At 46.5% G+C, this 15,750-nt stretch overlaps 1 protein-coding gene across 4 annotated transcripts in view; it reads left to right on the forward strand.

The window, feature by feature from the left end:
* The window catches only part of DDC (dopa decarboxylase), a 113,008-nt gene that overhangs the window by 66,772 nt on the left and 30,486 nt on the right, over window positions 1–15,750 (forward strand). For all 4 annotated transcript variants that reach the window (XM_006161795.2, XM_006161796.3, XM_027765630.1 and 1 more), the window contains exons 7-8: window positions 6,747–6,813; window positions 13,980–14,074. In XM_006161795.2, coding sequence (XP_006161857.1) covers window positions 6,747–6,813; window positions 13,980–14,074 — 162 coding nt within the window. The remainder of the gene's footprint in view (window positions 1–6,746; window positions 6,814–13,979; window positions 14,075–15,750) is intronic.

The following is a 15,750-nucleotide window of genomic DNA, read 5'->3' on the forward strand; positions in this document are numbered from 1 at the left end:
AAGCAAACAATAAACAAACACACAAACTTAGATCAAGAGAGAGAAAAGGCTATGAAGAAAACTGAGAAAGAACAATCAGAGAAGTAGGGGAACCCAGCAAGATCACAGAAGCCAAGACCCAGAAGCTGGAGATACCAAGGAATACAGAGATTGAGAAGCTGCATGTATGCATGCACATGTGCATGTATGGGCGCATGATTTTGTAGGTATGTATGTACATGTTTATGTACATATCTATATATGCATGTATATGCGTGTGTAGCTAAGAGAAAGGAAGCTATGATTTTCTTTCTTTCTTTCCTTTAGGTTTTTGCCATGGAGTGCATGCCTATACCTGAGAGAGAAAGAGAGACAATGGGAGGAAAAGTGAGAAATCACACCTAGGGGTATCTATGCTGCAATCCCTTCTCCTCCATTCTCCTCCTGGGATTTTGGGCATGCACACACATACATGCCTGGCAAAAATTTCAAACTGACAGTCCTGGGACTTGAACTGTAGTCAGGTTATGATTTTCTTAGGACTACATTCACTAGAATGTCTACGCATAGAATTTAGATTCCCTCGGCCTGATGAGGAAAAGAAAAATGTGTGAATGGTTTCCTTCATAAAGAAATCTGTGAAAGAAAGAAGAGTGAATGAGACAATTGCAGAGAGAAAGTTGGGCTAATGGGGGATTTGGTGAAATTACAGAGTTTTTTGTTTTGCTCATGCAAAAAAGCCAGTTGAGAGAAGTCCTGCAGCAAAGACACACATTTCATTCAAGGAATGAAATCAAATTTTATTTTTCTAGAGGAGGTGAGGGGGGAGAAATACACATGCCATCATTGGAATTTTGCTCTAAGCCTGAAATCCCAAGGACCATGTAGGCCTGTGTGACATTTGCCAACGGCAACCCCAGACCTGGGTCAGTCCTATCTATTCAGAGCAAGGGGCATTCCCTGTTCACCTGTGCACACATCCACACATCCATCAGACATGTGTCGCCTGTGGGCTGTCCCATCCATGTGCTGGCACTGCATCAGCCCTAGACATGGGACATGAGCTGTGGTCCCTTTCTTTGGTGGGAAGACAAATGTGTTCCCCAATCATTGCACTGATGGATGAGAACTCTGCATGTGTACAAAGGCAGAGGGTGCGATGAACTCTGCAGAGCAAATCGCTGAAGCCTGTTGCTAAGAGACTATACAGAAGCTGGGCCCTAGAGCATAGATGGTTCCCAACTTATAATGGCTCGAGTTATGATTTTTCAACTTCACAATGGTGGGAAGTGATATGCATTCAGCAGAAACCGTACTTCGAATACCCTTATAACCCTGCTGGTTGTGGTTTTCGGTCCAGCATTCAATTGAGTACATGATGTATTCGGGATTTTTCTATAAAAGAGGTTTGGTATTAGGTCATTTTGCCTAGCTGTAGGCTAACGTAAGTGTTCTCAGCACATTGAAGGTTTAGCTAAGCTGTGATGTTCAGCAAGTGAAGTGTTATTAAATGCGTCTTTCATTCAAGCTGGGTTTGTAGGATGGAGCCTCATTGTCGTGGGTTGAGGAGCATCTGTAACGACAGGCGTGCATGGACACAGTACCTGGTTGTTGCAGGAAGGAGTCCTACAAAGTGCAGGGATGTGACAGCACAGGATGGTCAAGACAATGCAAATACTCTCTTATCTAAACAGGCAGCTGTGGCATGGCGAAGCTGGAGACCGTTCAGGCTCAGATTGGAAAGGTCTGGAGCTTGAGCTGTGTCCTGCGGCCCACCTCTTCCCTGATGGCTGTAACTGCACAGGCATAAAGACTTTCCACAGCCTTCTTGGAGGTAGATGCTATATGGCAGTCTCTCCATCCTCCATGGGGGAGCAGACCGCTGAGAATTCAAATCCCTCCGCTAAGAACAAAGGGCACCCTTGGCAGAACTCAAACCATAAGAGCTTGGACCTCTAACCCTCCACCCACTAGGCTTGTAATAAAGTTTCTCTTTCTTTCCTATGATGGTTTGTTTCCATGAGAACCAACTTGATAAGGTCAGGCGCAGACAGAGGCCATGCCTGCGGGGCACATACATGAGGACAGCTGGCTGGTCGATGGGCAAAGACAGCGGGAGAGGAGGTCACTGCGGGCTCTCTCCCAGCAGGAAGGTGACAGGCTCTTGAGACAGAGCCCTTGCGCTGTGCCCTGCCCTCCCTCCCCCTGCACAAATGTGATTAGGTCCCAGCAGAGCCGGCTGAAATCAGGTTAGCGTCACTGAGCAGTGCTGAGCTGGAGTAATCAGAGCCCGGAGCACAGCAGGTGCTGACTTTAAAGTGGCTTCTGAGAATTAGGGCAAGCTGACTTGTAGCTGGGCGCCACGTAGACAGCCATCCAGGACACTGCCCACGCAGCCCCCATGGCATATACGCACCACAGCCTGGCCTACCACAGGTCTCCCTCTCCAGTGCAAAGTGCTGAGCTTGTTGGCCCAGCCTTTGGCAGGGCCCAGGGCACTGGCTTCTTAAACTGGCTGTGCAGTGACTAGGGTCCTTAGGTCCTGCCTTCCCAAGGCATGGCAGGGCGGCAAGTATTAGCCAAGTCTGGGAGCCACGTCTGGGCCATCCTTGCTTGCCCATGTGTCCTTGGACAGTCACCCACAGCTCGGGGCTTCACTTAAATCAACTATAAAGTAAGGATCATGAGTGAATCTAATGCATAAGGATGCCGTGACGATGAAACATAATATATGCAAAGCTCTCGTCCTCAGGCCTGGCATAGGGTTTGCACTCAGTAAGGGCACTCTCTTATCTCCACAGAGGCCACTCATAGGAGATGGCAGGATTTTATTGTTTCTACAAAATATATCTCATGTTCTGAACAACAACAACAAATCAATAATTACGTAAGAATTTAAGAATAACAGTTTCTGTTACCCACAGTCTAATCTTGAGAGATAAGTAGTATTGTTTTGTGAACATCATCCTATGAAGTTGTCATAAAAGTCATGACGCATTTTTGCACAGAAAACTGCACCATGGCTTTTATGACAATCTAATAGATTCTCTTCTATGTACACAGTAGTAGATCAAAAAATCATTTTCATAAGGGGATATTTAATGTTTATGGAATCTTAGTAACAGACATTATGACATTTAGTTCTATTAGCGTGAACTAAGGAAAATGAGATGAAACTAGGAATTGCTGAACTACAGATATGTCATTTTTTCCCCTTTTTTTGGTTAGTTTTTGCTATAGGGTGCGTGCACTCACCAGAGAGAGAAAGAGAAAGAGGGAAAGTGAGAAATCACCCCACCCCCACCCCAGGGAGAATGGCCACACCTGATCTCTTCTCCTTCACTCTCCTCTTGGGATTTGGGACATGCATGCACATGAGCCCAGTGTGGTTCTCAAAACACCAGGCCTGGAACTCAAACTACGAGGTCAACTGTGTGAAATTCAACACCTTAACTTCCCTGCCATCTGCTGGCCCCAAATATATCATTTCTAAGGGACTCTTAAGGCTGGAAAAATAAGTTACAAGCAGTATTAGAACTGCTGAGTCATTCTATGTGTTTTTGTACTACATAACTTTAACTTTTTTTTTTTTTTTTTTATGACACAGATAAGAATTTTAAGATTCTCGTGCAGGGCCAGTAGGTGGTATGGTGGTTAAGGGATGAACTCCCACATGGCTGACCACAGTTGGAGTCCTGGACCCAGTGTCTTGAAAATCACACTGGGCATGTGTTTGTGTATGCCTGAAACCCCAGGAGGAAAATAGAGGAGAAGGGTTTGTGACATGGTTTCCCCCCAAGCAGTGTTTCTCACTTTCTCTCTTACTATCTCTCTCTGTCTCTCTTTCTCTGGCAAGTATACATGCCCTATGGCAAAAAAAAAAAAAAAAAAAAAAGTCTCCTGCTCTAGCAACTGAGCTAGCTGGATACCCTGAACAAAACATTCTAACTTTCCATTGTGTACCAGGGTGAAACCACAAATACCAGGGAAAACTGGCACACTGTCGTGCCTTCCCATTAAATGACTCCACTTGTCAAAAGGAAGTAAATGGAATGAGGAGGGCACAGGTAGACGTTCAGAGAAAGGAGTCTGAGAGTGCAAGGGAAGAACGGAGGCCTGAACAGTACACATCGGCACCTTAAACCCGGCAGGTCCCAAAGCCATTTCTCTAGTGTAGTAGGTGAGAAATAAAAACCCAGTGAGCTGCCCATGTGACACAGAGCTGAACTCCAACCCAAGTCTGTTCGCCCCAAGGACGTGGCTTAATTGTCTCTGTGTTAATTGTGCATTTTTGGTTTTTATTTCTGTGTCTGATGTTTTGCTATTTTGGGGCTATGACCCTAGAGGGACTGACCTCTCAAGGAGAACCAGTCCAGGAGCTATTCAGGGATTCCAATGAAGCATAGCTTTCATATGCAAACAACTCCATCCAGAGCAGGCACCCCATCACCCTCATGTGGAGCTCCAACCCCAGAGAGGTTGGAGTAAACAGCTGCCCTGTTTACTCCAGAGCCAGACACTAGACAGCTAGAATCATTCCCTCTGTCCTAAGCCTGCTGGAATTGTCAAAGTCAGCCCTAATTAGTCAACCCTAAGTCCACCTATTCCTTCCATGAAGACCACAGGAAAGGCCCCTGGCCACGTTCACCTCACACTGCTCTGCCTCCTGACCCGCTCTGGTTCTTCTGCAGGTAGCCATGCACAGCGTGGTGCGTCCCCTTCTTTAGGGCATTGTGGGTAACAAACTGTCTTCTGTGGCAGTTGCTGCTGCTCTGCTGGACTCTCCATACCAGATTAGTAATAAAACCTCCATGTTATAACAATCTGCCTCTGCTCAGCCCCAGCAGTCCTGGGGACACCGTCTGTCCTGGGTGGAGCTCAGGAATACCGTGAGCCTAACCAGGCTCCAGCCAGAACCTGCTCCTGTAATTGAGCACAGAACAACAGTAGTTCCCGGACAGGGGTCAGCTCTCTGAGAACCCAGGCAGCAGAGAGCACCACGCAGGGCCCTCTGCTGAGTCACTCATGGGGCAGACACTGATACCTGGCAAGAGCAGCTGGACTCTCACTAAGAGACAAATTTGGTCTCTGAAGTTTTGAGGGAAATGGAACCAGGAAGGCCCGAGACAGGCTTCTAATGTATGAATTTCTCACCTCTCCATCTCCATCCTCAGGGACGCAGTGTTACTGAGTCCTGAGTGGCACCTCAGTAAAGATTCTGTAAGTTGAATTAAATTTTATACTTTTGTCACATTCAAGGAAAAATGTCATTACCCAGATAGTACACGAGTTTCCTAATCCGTTAGGCTCTTTGGTTTTGTAAATATGCTATGCTTTTCGATCATTTGGAGATAGTTTCAATTCAGCAAATACAGTACAGCACCCATTTCATGTCAATCAAGGTGCAAATTCCCAGCAATTTGAAGAAATAAGACATGGACCATGGTTTCGAGAGCTTTCTGGGTCTGAAAGGAAAGCCAGATCTGTGTGTGGGAGTAACAGGAGTCAGGCTGCACTAAGGTCATCACCAAGTGCTCAGAGCACAGGAGAGAGCTCAGGGACACACTCCACCTTTCCAGCCATGGGACCCACGGCTTCCGACATGTTCCCAGCACACCCTTCTAGACTATTTTCAACACAAGTCCTGCTCTCTCTTGAGCCTCTGTGAGCTGAGGTTAATCCCTGGGAGAGGCTTCACTCAGAGAGAGAGTCTGAGTAAAGCTAGTAATGATAGAATGTTCTTGGTCAACTCCTGGGGTGGCTCTCAGTGACTTCAAAGTCCTTTGCAGAGTAAAGCTAGTGATGATAGAACGTTCTTGGTCAACTCTTGGGGTGGCTCTCAGTGACTTCAAAGTCCTTTGCTTTTTCAAGTTTATTTATTTCTTCTTTGAGTCAGAGAGACAGAAAGACAGGCAGGTACCCCCAATAGGGTCTCTATACCACACTCCACTTCCAGCTTCAGCCAGTCCTGGACTGTGGACACTTGTATGCCTGCCATATCCAGGGAGACCTCTGGACTTGAACAGGGAACCTTCTTAATTGTGATGCCCCAGCAGAGAGTCATGCTCTACTGCTGTGCATATTTACTGGCTTCCAAAGGTTGATCTTGAAAAACAGCTTCCCACTAATGGCTTGAGCAATCCCAGCAGGACTACAGTGCATTATATATATATATATTTAAGAATTTTTATTTAACTTTATTTATTTCTTAATTTGACCATAGAGTGATAGCGTGAGAGAGAAAAGGGGGAGGGAGAAAGGAAGCAAGCTGCCAGGTCCACAGTTGGTCATGAGGGAGTCCAACGCCCTTAACCACCAAGCCACCTGCCAGCTCCAGTGCATAATATTTCTGATATGCTTGCTCTATGTGCTAGACACGCATACACACAACACCACATACTATGGGAAAAAAAAAAAAAAAACAGGCCACCTACTTCATAGTAGTACCTATGATCTTACAGTCAATATATGCACTTAGGTCTCAGAAAGTAGAGTGGGGGGCTAGCTCTCCACACAGTTGAGTGCTTCATTTCTGCACTGTGGATAATCTTTCACAAGTTCTCTGCTTTTAGCCTCACAGCTTAGTCTTCTATATGTAGAGCTATTTCTCTTATCCATTCTGCTGCTCTCACCTACAGACTACTGAATGGGCCTTGATGGGTTTACACCTCCCTTGAGCAGATATTCATTTCTAGACCTTGCCTAGCCTATGGGCAATGGCGTATGGGGGTTACATGCGGATAACATGTCTGCTCTTTCCTCTCCAGGTGGTCGCAACACTGGGGACCACGTCTTGCTGCTCCTTTGACAATCTCTTAGAAGTGGGTCCTGTTTGTAAGTACCTGATTCTCCTTTCATGTGGGAAATATGCTCAGTACGGGGAAAGTTTAGCAGCCCTACCTCACGGGCTCTCTCCCTTGTCTCTCACTCCACTTTATGATCATTTGCCAGATTCTTCTTGTATTTGGAATAACACAAACTTCATTAGCTTAAACTCTGAGAACTCAGAATTTAGGTGAGTTGGACAAAATAAATGAGCTTATCTCTACCAACACACTATCTTTAAGATAAAGGTGTTCTGAGCAATATAAGGAGACATCAAAAAGTTTGTGGAAAAATGAAATGAGAGTTCATTTTGAAAAATTAAAATTTTTTTTTTATTTTTAAAATTTATTTATTTATTTTTGGAGAGGATTTTTCACTATAGGGCGCGTGCGCTCGCCAGACAGACAGAGAGAGACATAGAGACAGAAAGCGAGTAATCACCCCCCATGGGGGATGGTCACGCCGCAATCCCTTCTCCTCCATTCTCCTCTCGGGATCTTGGGCACGTACGCACACGTGCCCGGCGTGAGCTTTAAGCCACGGGGTCCGGGACGCGAACCGTGGTCGACTACGTGGGAGTCCAGCGACATAGCCATTACGCTAACAGCTGGTTCCCCAAAAAATTTAAAAATTTTTTGAAATCCTTGATGTTTTTTCATGCATTTTCCAAAGATTTTTTTTTTTGAAGACCCCTCACATAACAGTGAAAGGATATTGCAGATGATGTTGGCCCTGTTGGCAAGAATAAGCTTCTAAATCTCAGAAAGACTCCCTTCAGATGAGGGGGAATATATACATGCCATGTGAGAATTGTCCATGCTCGAGTTTAGTGTAGGCACATCCTTTGTGTTTTGTTTGTTTGTTTTAAAAAGACATGCAGTGTATTCATGCTGGGAAAGTTCATTTTGAATGGTGTAAAGATGCACAGTGATTAAATGTAAAAAGATAAGAAAATAAAAGAAAGAAAGGAAAAACATTGCTATAGGGCACACATACTTGCTGGAAAGAGAGGGAAAGTGAGAAATCATGCTCCGAGGGGATGGCCACGCACAATTCCTTTTCCTCCATTCTCTCGGGATTTGGGGCATGCATGCACATGTACCTGGTGTGTTTTACAAGCTGCCAGTCCCAGGACTTGAAGTGGATAGTTGGCCGTGTTGGATCCAGCACCTTAACCCCCATGCCATAGGCCAGCCTGGCATATCCTTTTTTTAGCCTTTTGTGGAATAGGCAAATGTAGTTAAGGAAACTGCTTAAGGTAATCTGACGAATCAGTACACTAGAACTGGTTTTCTTCAAAGAACAATCTGTGCTTTGGATATCCTCCTGGATGGACCTCAGCTTGTTCCTCCTCTAGTCAGGGCCCTTACATTTCCTGACAGATATGAGAATTGTGTGTTTTCGAAGGCAAACAAGAATAAGTATCTGTGTTTTGCCTCTAGCCTGTGGCTCTGGGAGCTCAGCAGGTTTTGGAGCTGTTCCTGTGGACAAAGAGCTCTCCTGGGGCAGGGACCGTGGAGCAGGGAACGCCTTGTCTCTGCCTCTCCAGGCTATGAGCATTCCAAGGCTCTGGGTGTGCTCCACTCGTCTGTCAGGCTCTCAGACCACATAGCCGCGGCTTGTACCCGATACCACGCCAACTGCGCAGCAACCAACCCATGTTTGGTCTGCGTGAACAGAGCACAACACTCACATCTCCTCCCTGGGACGTCTCAGTCCACAATTAGAGGAGCGGACCTCAGCTCCTGCACCGGCCTCCCATCTCAGGATCAGCAGCAGGGTGTCCGGTGTTCGAGGTGTCCTACCTAGTGTGATGTGTCTAGGATGGTCTGGGCATGGCGCTGGTGACAGAGAAGCTCTGGGCCTGTGGGCCCACCCTTAACAGCTGCATGCCTTGAATTCTGACCTTCATTTTCCACAATTGTAAAGTGGAGAGAAAAACGCCTATAATTGAAAAATAATATTTCCCTTGCAAGATTATTCAGAGGACAAGTTGATGCTGGGGAAGCGTGCTGTCTGTTGGAAGGTCGAGAGTACAGTACAGCTTGTACTGCAAGGAGGTGATGTCAGAAACCAGCTGTGAGCAGCTGGGTGGGGGCTGCGCTCAGATTGGCCCACTGCACAAGTCTGGGTCCGCCATTTCTCACGGGCAGCAGACATCAATAGGGAAACTGGCTGATGGCAGTCGTGCACAGCCTGGGGCTGGGAAGAAGGGACAGAACTGGCCGGCTCGAGCGAAGGCTGCAGTGTTGGCCTCCTGACTGCAAACCTTCATCAGCTCAATCAAGCGGTTTGGACTCCTCTGACTCAGATGTCAGGCCAGGAACTGCACGTCCTGGCCCAGGGCTGCCTGATGTCATCACCAGCTCTCAGACTCAAAGAGCTGAGGCCTTCTCCTGGACAAAGCCCATGCCACCGGCTGTCCGCTGAGCCTAGTTCTGGCTGCCTGCTACCAGACCAGAGAGATGACAGCCAGTTGGTGGCATTTGCTGTTCATGGTCCCCTGGACAAACCCAGCTCAGTCCTGGGGCTCCCACTGTTTTGCAGGGCGTGGGGCAGAGCTGCATCTGTGATTCATTGGTTTCTAGCATCCAGGTTGCTTCTGGAGTAATGCTGAAGGAGCTGACATGAGCAAATGCCAAAACCCTTCCAGTCATTGCTAAACTGTTCATATGGGAGGCTTTTTCCCCCCATAGGGCTCAGGTCCTTACCAGAGAGAAATAAGAGAGGGAAAGTAAGAAATTACCCTCCTTCCCCACCTCCGGGGAATGGCCATGCCCCAATACCTTCTCCTGGGATTCTGAGTATGCACACGGCGTGATTTTCAAGCCCTCAGGTCCAGGACCTGAACAGTGGGAAGGATGCGGGAGTCCAACACTTTAACCACCACGCCACCTGCTGGCCCAATATTTATTTTTATTGACAAGATGTCACTAACCATTCCTAGTGCCCTCCCAAATAAGGCAGCACCATTTTTATTTCCTCCCCCCTACACACACACACACACACACACACACACACACACACACACGATCTGTTACCGTTTACTTGACTATTACCAAATATTCAGCATGCTTCAACTCTAATCAGGACCATTCATTAATCCTAAGCTGACCTTATTTTATGGTCTGACTAAAATAATGTGTTAAAATAATTCAGATAAGCTTTTCAACCTCCATCATTTGACAAAGAAAGCAAATCAGAAGTTCGTCTTTTTAAAAATGATTTTTCAAATTGTTGCTTTAGAAAACATGATTTCTTTTTAGCCCGTGTTTAGGTGACTTGTGAGAGAGGCTGTTTAAATGGATCAGCCTGGGCTGATCACTTGGGCAGTCTTACTGAGAAGAGGATGTGATACAAAACATGGATACCTGAAGTCAGGTGCCAGGTGTGACAGTGGGGAAACAGGACAGGTGTCCCAGCTGAGCAGTGGAGGCCCAGGGTGTAGGAAGTGGGCAGTGCAGGGCAGGCTGCCAAAGACCAGTCCTGAGGGCCAGGGTGGCCGGGACTGGGGTCTGCAGCAGAAGGCACAGCCTCCCAAGGAAACAGGTGCCATCAGCAGAGGGCTCTGAAGGGGGTCCTTTTCTCTCAGCCCGGGTGGCCTTGCCCTTGGTGCATGTATCTCTCGGAGTTCCTGGAGCTTCTATTTGGTTCCCTGACGTGCCCGAACGGGAGGGAGGGGCCAGCAGGAAGGTTGGCCAATCTCATATAAGATGCATGGCACAGAGGGAGGGACCAGCAGGAAGCGTGGCTATCAGCCAATCACATGTAAGAAACAGAGTACACAGGTGACTTCAAGGGATTTTTACTTCCCTGTGGAAAAGAGAGGCCCCTACAGAGTGGGGTGGGTTCTGCAAGTTCCTTCTGTGGGACTGTTAGGCCAACTACCATCTACGGGGAACAGAAAACTGTGCTCCAGGGGACTCTCTCATTTCGGACACCCATCCCAAGTTGGAGATGGGTTCTCTAAATATCTGCAGGTTCCATAATCTGCTTGAAGACTCATAGAACTCAGAAAGCTACAGTCATGGTTAAGGTTTATTACAGAGATTAAAATCTGCGAAGGAGGAGATGCACGGGGCAGGATCTAAGAGGACAGCAGCGTGGAGCTTCTTGTCCCCCCCATAGAGTCATGATGGTGTTAACTCCCCTGTCATGGCGTGTCACAGTATGCATGGTCAGGACACACCTCCCTATCAGGCAAACTCATGGAGCCTTTGGTGTCAGAACTTCTGCTTGCATGGCTGACCTTGGGTCTCTAGCCCCTCCTGAAAATCCAGCTAATACCTTTACTAATTCGTTCCTCCTGAGGTCAGAACTAATATGGCATGGCCCAAAGCCTCCCTCATAAATCATATCATTAAACTGTTGGGACCAAAGTCCTAGCAAACATAGTTACTCCAATCAGGAAGGACATTCTAGAGGCCTGGAGATCACCTTCCAGGAACCAAGGGCAAAGGTTAGATTTTGGGGGGCGCAGTTGATTCTCTACCACACACCTTCTGTCTGGAGCTCCACCTCCACCCTGAGTAATTCAGACAGAATGGAACATTTTTAGCCAGTGGTTTTGAAGGGCCAGGTCAAGGGGCCACACCTGGGAAGGGTCTCCTGTTGTGGGGACGTTCGGCAGAATCCCAAGGTGGCACAGAGCATTACATGATGAGAGCAAGAGCCAGCGTCCGTCTGTCTCATCATCCCACCTAAACCCATCAGGAGTCAATCATGGGGCTGCACACTGATCAGACCTAATCCAAATCTCCTCCCAAGGGCCTTACCTTTCAACACTATAGTTGGATTAAGTTCTCACCCTTTAATCCTGTCACTGCCAAATTTCAACACATGAATTCTGGGGGGACATATTCAAGCTAGAGGAACCATCTTACCCTTTGTCTTATGGCAAAGAGAGGAGAAAACAGAGGGGTGAAAGAGAATAGAGCCTGTCTGCCCTTCTCCTCTCTGATGATTCCCCCCATTCCTTGACTTAAGTGTTTCCTAACTCATCTCCCAGTTCAGGCCTAGAATTCTGCTCAGCATTCCCTGCATTCAACAGTCCTGAAGTGAACACAAACGTTGGTGTCTCTTAAACGCTCCCAAAGGACCTCAAAGAGAAAAGGAAAAGACAGAAAAGCACATTCTGATACTACAGGTCAGGGGACAGCCTTAGCAGTCCCATGGAAAGAGCAAAACCTTGTAGTCTTAGTCTTTCCATGCTGCTATAACACAATTCCCCAATAGAGGAGACTTGTAAATAGCAGGACTTTACTTCCCACATTCTGGAGGCTGGACGTCCAAGATCAAGGCACTGGCAAATTTGATGTCTGGGAGGATCCACTTTCTGGTTTCTAGATGGCGTCTTCTCGCTATGTCCTCACAAGCGTTAGGGATATCCTTGGGGCCTCTTTTATAAGGGAACTAATTCCATTTTTAAGGACTCTTACCTTCGAGATGTAATTCCTTCCTGAAGGTCTCACCTCCTAATACCATCCTATTAGGGGTTAGGATTTCAACGTGTAGATCTGGAAGGGACACAAACTTCAGACCTTAGCATACTCTGACAGATCCCATGCTGGAATCTGGCTTCTGTTGAGCCCAGGCTATATCTGAGCCATAACCATGATGGTCATCCCATCATTAGTGATTGGCTCCTTGGGAAGGTGCCTCATATTGTCCTAGGACTCTGCTCTGAATAACTGTGACTGCATTTATTGTGGCCATGTGAGCTCCAGCTGGGACTGATCCTGGGAGAGGTGGCAAACTCAGACATCACCTTCCACCTGGCTGGAGTGTCACCTTGCGGCAGGATCTGTTGCCTCACATTGCCCTGGCATGAAGGTATCTATGTCCTCAGGACACGTTTGATGCTGATCCAACTAAGGGCTTTAATCCCCTCAATCCTAAAGCTCAAACTCAGCCAAAGCTTTGAAATGCCTTTCATAACTTTCATGTGCAGTGCTTAGAGCAACTTATCACTGCTCATAGCATGAAGGTTAATGAGCACCGTGTATGGAAAAGCGATGAAGGGTCCTTCTATCCATAGGAGTGTAAGTGCTGTCTCTCACTTGCTGCCTGGTACTTGGCATCTTCGCCTGAAAAAGAAAAGGGTGGCCTGCATCCTCCTTGTAATCCTTCACCCTCCAGTTCTTACCTGTTTCATGACAGTGCCAGGTGCCCCAGGACAAAGGGACATAGTAACCATGAAAATCACATGTATTTCTCATGGACTATGTGGGGTCTTAATAGGCACTTTATGAACATTACCTGGTTTATTCCTCAGATGTATGGATATTACCACTATCCCCATTTTGCCCATGAGGATCACAAGGCTTGGAGGAGGTAGACAAGGCCATGTGGCGGCTGCACAGTTGAAGGCAGGAGCTGAGTGGAGCCCAGACATGTCTGAGTTGAGGGAGCAGTGCTTCCAAGGAGGAACCCCACCTCCAGACTCAGGTGTGGTTTCTGCTTGCAAGGCTATTCTGGTATGGTTGGAAAACAAAGATCACATTTATGAAGAGAGCTAGAGAATGATATAAGATGATGCAAAATAGGGTCAACTGGTCATGTGGTGGTTAAGGCAGCTGGATCCCACAAGGCTGACTGAGCAGTTCGAGTCCCAAACTCGGTGGCTCGAAAAACACACTGGGTGGGAGCCAGCAGATGGTGTAGTGGTTAAGGCACTGGACTCTCACATGGCCAACTCTAGTTCAAGTCCAAGACCTGGCAGATTGAAAATTATGCTGAGTACATGTACATGCATACCTAAAGTCCCAAGAAGAGAATGGAGAAGAGAGTGTAGTGTGGCCATCCCCCTAAGGGGTGATTTCTCCCTTTCCCTTTTACTGGCTCTGTCTCTCTCTGGTGAGTGCATGTGCCCTATGGTAAGAAAAAAAGAAAAACAAGGTGAGGTTCCCGAGTACCAGGCAGCAGGGGTCCAGACATTGATCCCATTGCCTCCTACTCTCCAAGTGCTTGTGAGTACCTGATTTGTGTCTGGGTCAATAGCACACACTTCTGCCCTCAGCTTCTGCTTGCAGATGAGAGGGCTGTTTAGGTATTTGCCCATTAGTTCCACAAATCCTGTGGAGATGCTCTATGCAAAAAGGAGAAGACAGGTCAACTGTCAGACTCCACATGACGAGGGCTTCCATTTGAGACTCACAGGTTGCTTCTGACTTTAGGCAACAAGGAGGAGGTGTGGCTACACATCGATGCTGCCTACGCTGGCAGCGCCTTCATCTGCCCTGAGTTCCGGCATCTTTTGAACGGAGTGGAGGTAGGTAGTGCTGTATCCTTTAATACAGGTTTTTCTTTTTCTTCTTATTTACTTTCTCTTTCTTTCCTTCTTTCTTTCTTTCTTTCTTTCTTTCTTTCTTTCTTTCTTTCTTTCTTTCTTTCTTTTTTTCTTTTTTTGGTTTTGCTACAAGGTGCATGTGCTTGCTAGAGAGAGAAAGTGAAAGTGAGAAAGCCCCCCTGGAGGAATGGTCATGCCACAATCCCCTCTTCTCCATTTCCCCCTGGGAACCCTGGGTATATGTGCTCAAGTGCTTGGTGTGTTTTTCAAACCATCAAGTATGGGACTCGAACCACATAGCTGGGCCACATGGGATCCAGCTTCCTCAACCACCTGGCTGGCCCAATTAAGTCATTTTTTTTTAAGTACTATTACCAGTGACTTCTCCCTTTATATATGACATTTAATTTCTCATCCCATTGTGGTTTGCTTCAGCAAATTATTTTTGAACCAATTCCAGTGAGTATGGGAATCCTGTCCTCTTCAGGACAGGAGCTGAGAATCTTTCCCCATACAGCCTGATTTCTTGAAAAATTCCTTCTGGTAACCACTGATTTTCATTCTATAAAACTCCAGAGCAGAGCTGTTATAGGAGGATCAATTTTAGCTTATAAAACCATGGGGAAACATTCAGGAACAAAATAACATCTTCATGCACTTCAGCTCATGAGTGTAATCTAAAACACCAACCTGCAATTCCATATAATCTGGTTTGATATGGCAGCACGTGCTGGCCACACATCTGAGCACGCTGCTCACTTAACAATATCGAACAAGCAGTTCAGTGCATTTCAATGACCTATGTCCTCCAGTGGAGATTCTCACATGAGACCTGCAATGTCAAGTAAAACACCTGGTTCTTTGGAAAAATAGTAATCAGCATTATTGACTGGTCCTCTGCATCTGCCCAGAGCCTCAGAATGCAAAATGGTACAAACTTAACCCAAAGAAACCACCTTTTGAATGTGCTATGATGTGTTACCTCAGGCTCCAGGAGGATTTCATGTTTAGCAGCAGCCCATGGACCAGGAAGTTCCTTCTTCCCAATGAAGAGGTAGAATTTGGCCAAGTATCCAGGGGAAGGAGATCATAAATTAGGGAAGCAGTGGCCCTGCCAGGAAAGAGATGCTTTCGGCTTAGAAGCTTGGGGTTGGTCAGACCTCAGCCACATGTGATCCATTGAAGCTGCCCGGTTTGAATCCCGGCTTTACCTTTAGAACTATGCACCCTTGGGCAGGTTAACTATCCTTGCTTACCAAACAGATTTCGTGATGATACCCCCTTTGAGAGACTACTATAGGAATAGATGAGTTAATCATATTTGCAGGGTTTAAAGGCAGTGCTTCTCAGTGATAACTGATCATGCATGAGATGCATTTATTATTTTTCTCCCTGGCTTGGAGAAACTTCTCAAAATCTCTCTCTGCTCCCATGGCAGATTTGCCAATCAATTTTCTAATTACCACTTTAAGTTCTCATAATGCTGTAATACCAGACAACTGGATGTCAAAGGTATAGAATACAAATGGTTCCATTTTGAGAAGCATAATCCGCTTATTACTAATGAATAAAGAAACATTCAGGTTTATGCACCCATCACATTCATTCATTCCCTCATTTATTTGATAATTACTTATCGAACACTTCATATGTTCTAG

Source organism: Tupaia chinensis, unplaced genomic scaffold (assembly GCF_000334495.1).
Source record: "Tupaia chinensis unplaced genomic scaffold, TupChi_1.0 Scaffold139072_1, whole genome shotgun sequence".
In the NCBI taxonomy this organism is placed as follows: domain Eukaryota; kingdom Metazoa; phylum Chordata; class Mammalia; order Scandentia; family Tupaiidae; genus Tupaia; species Tupaia belangeri.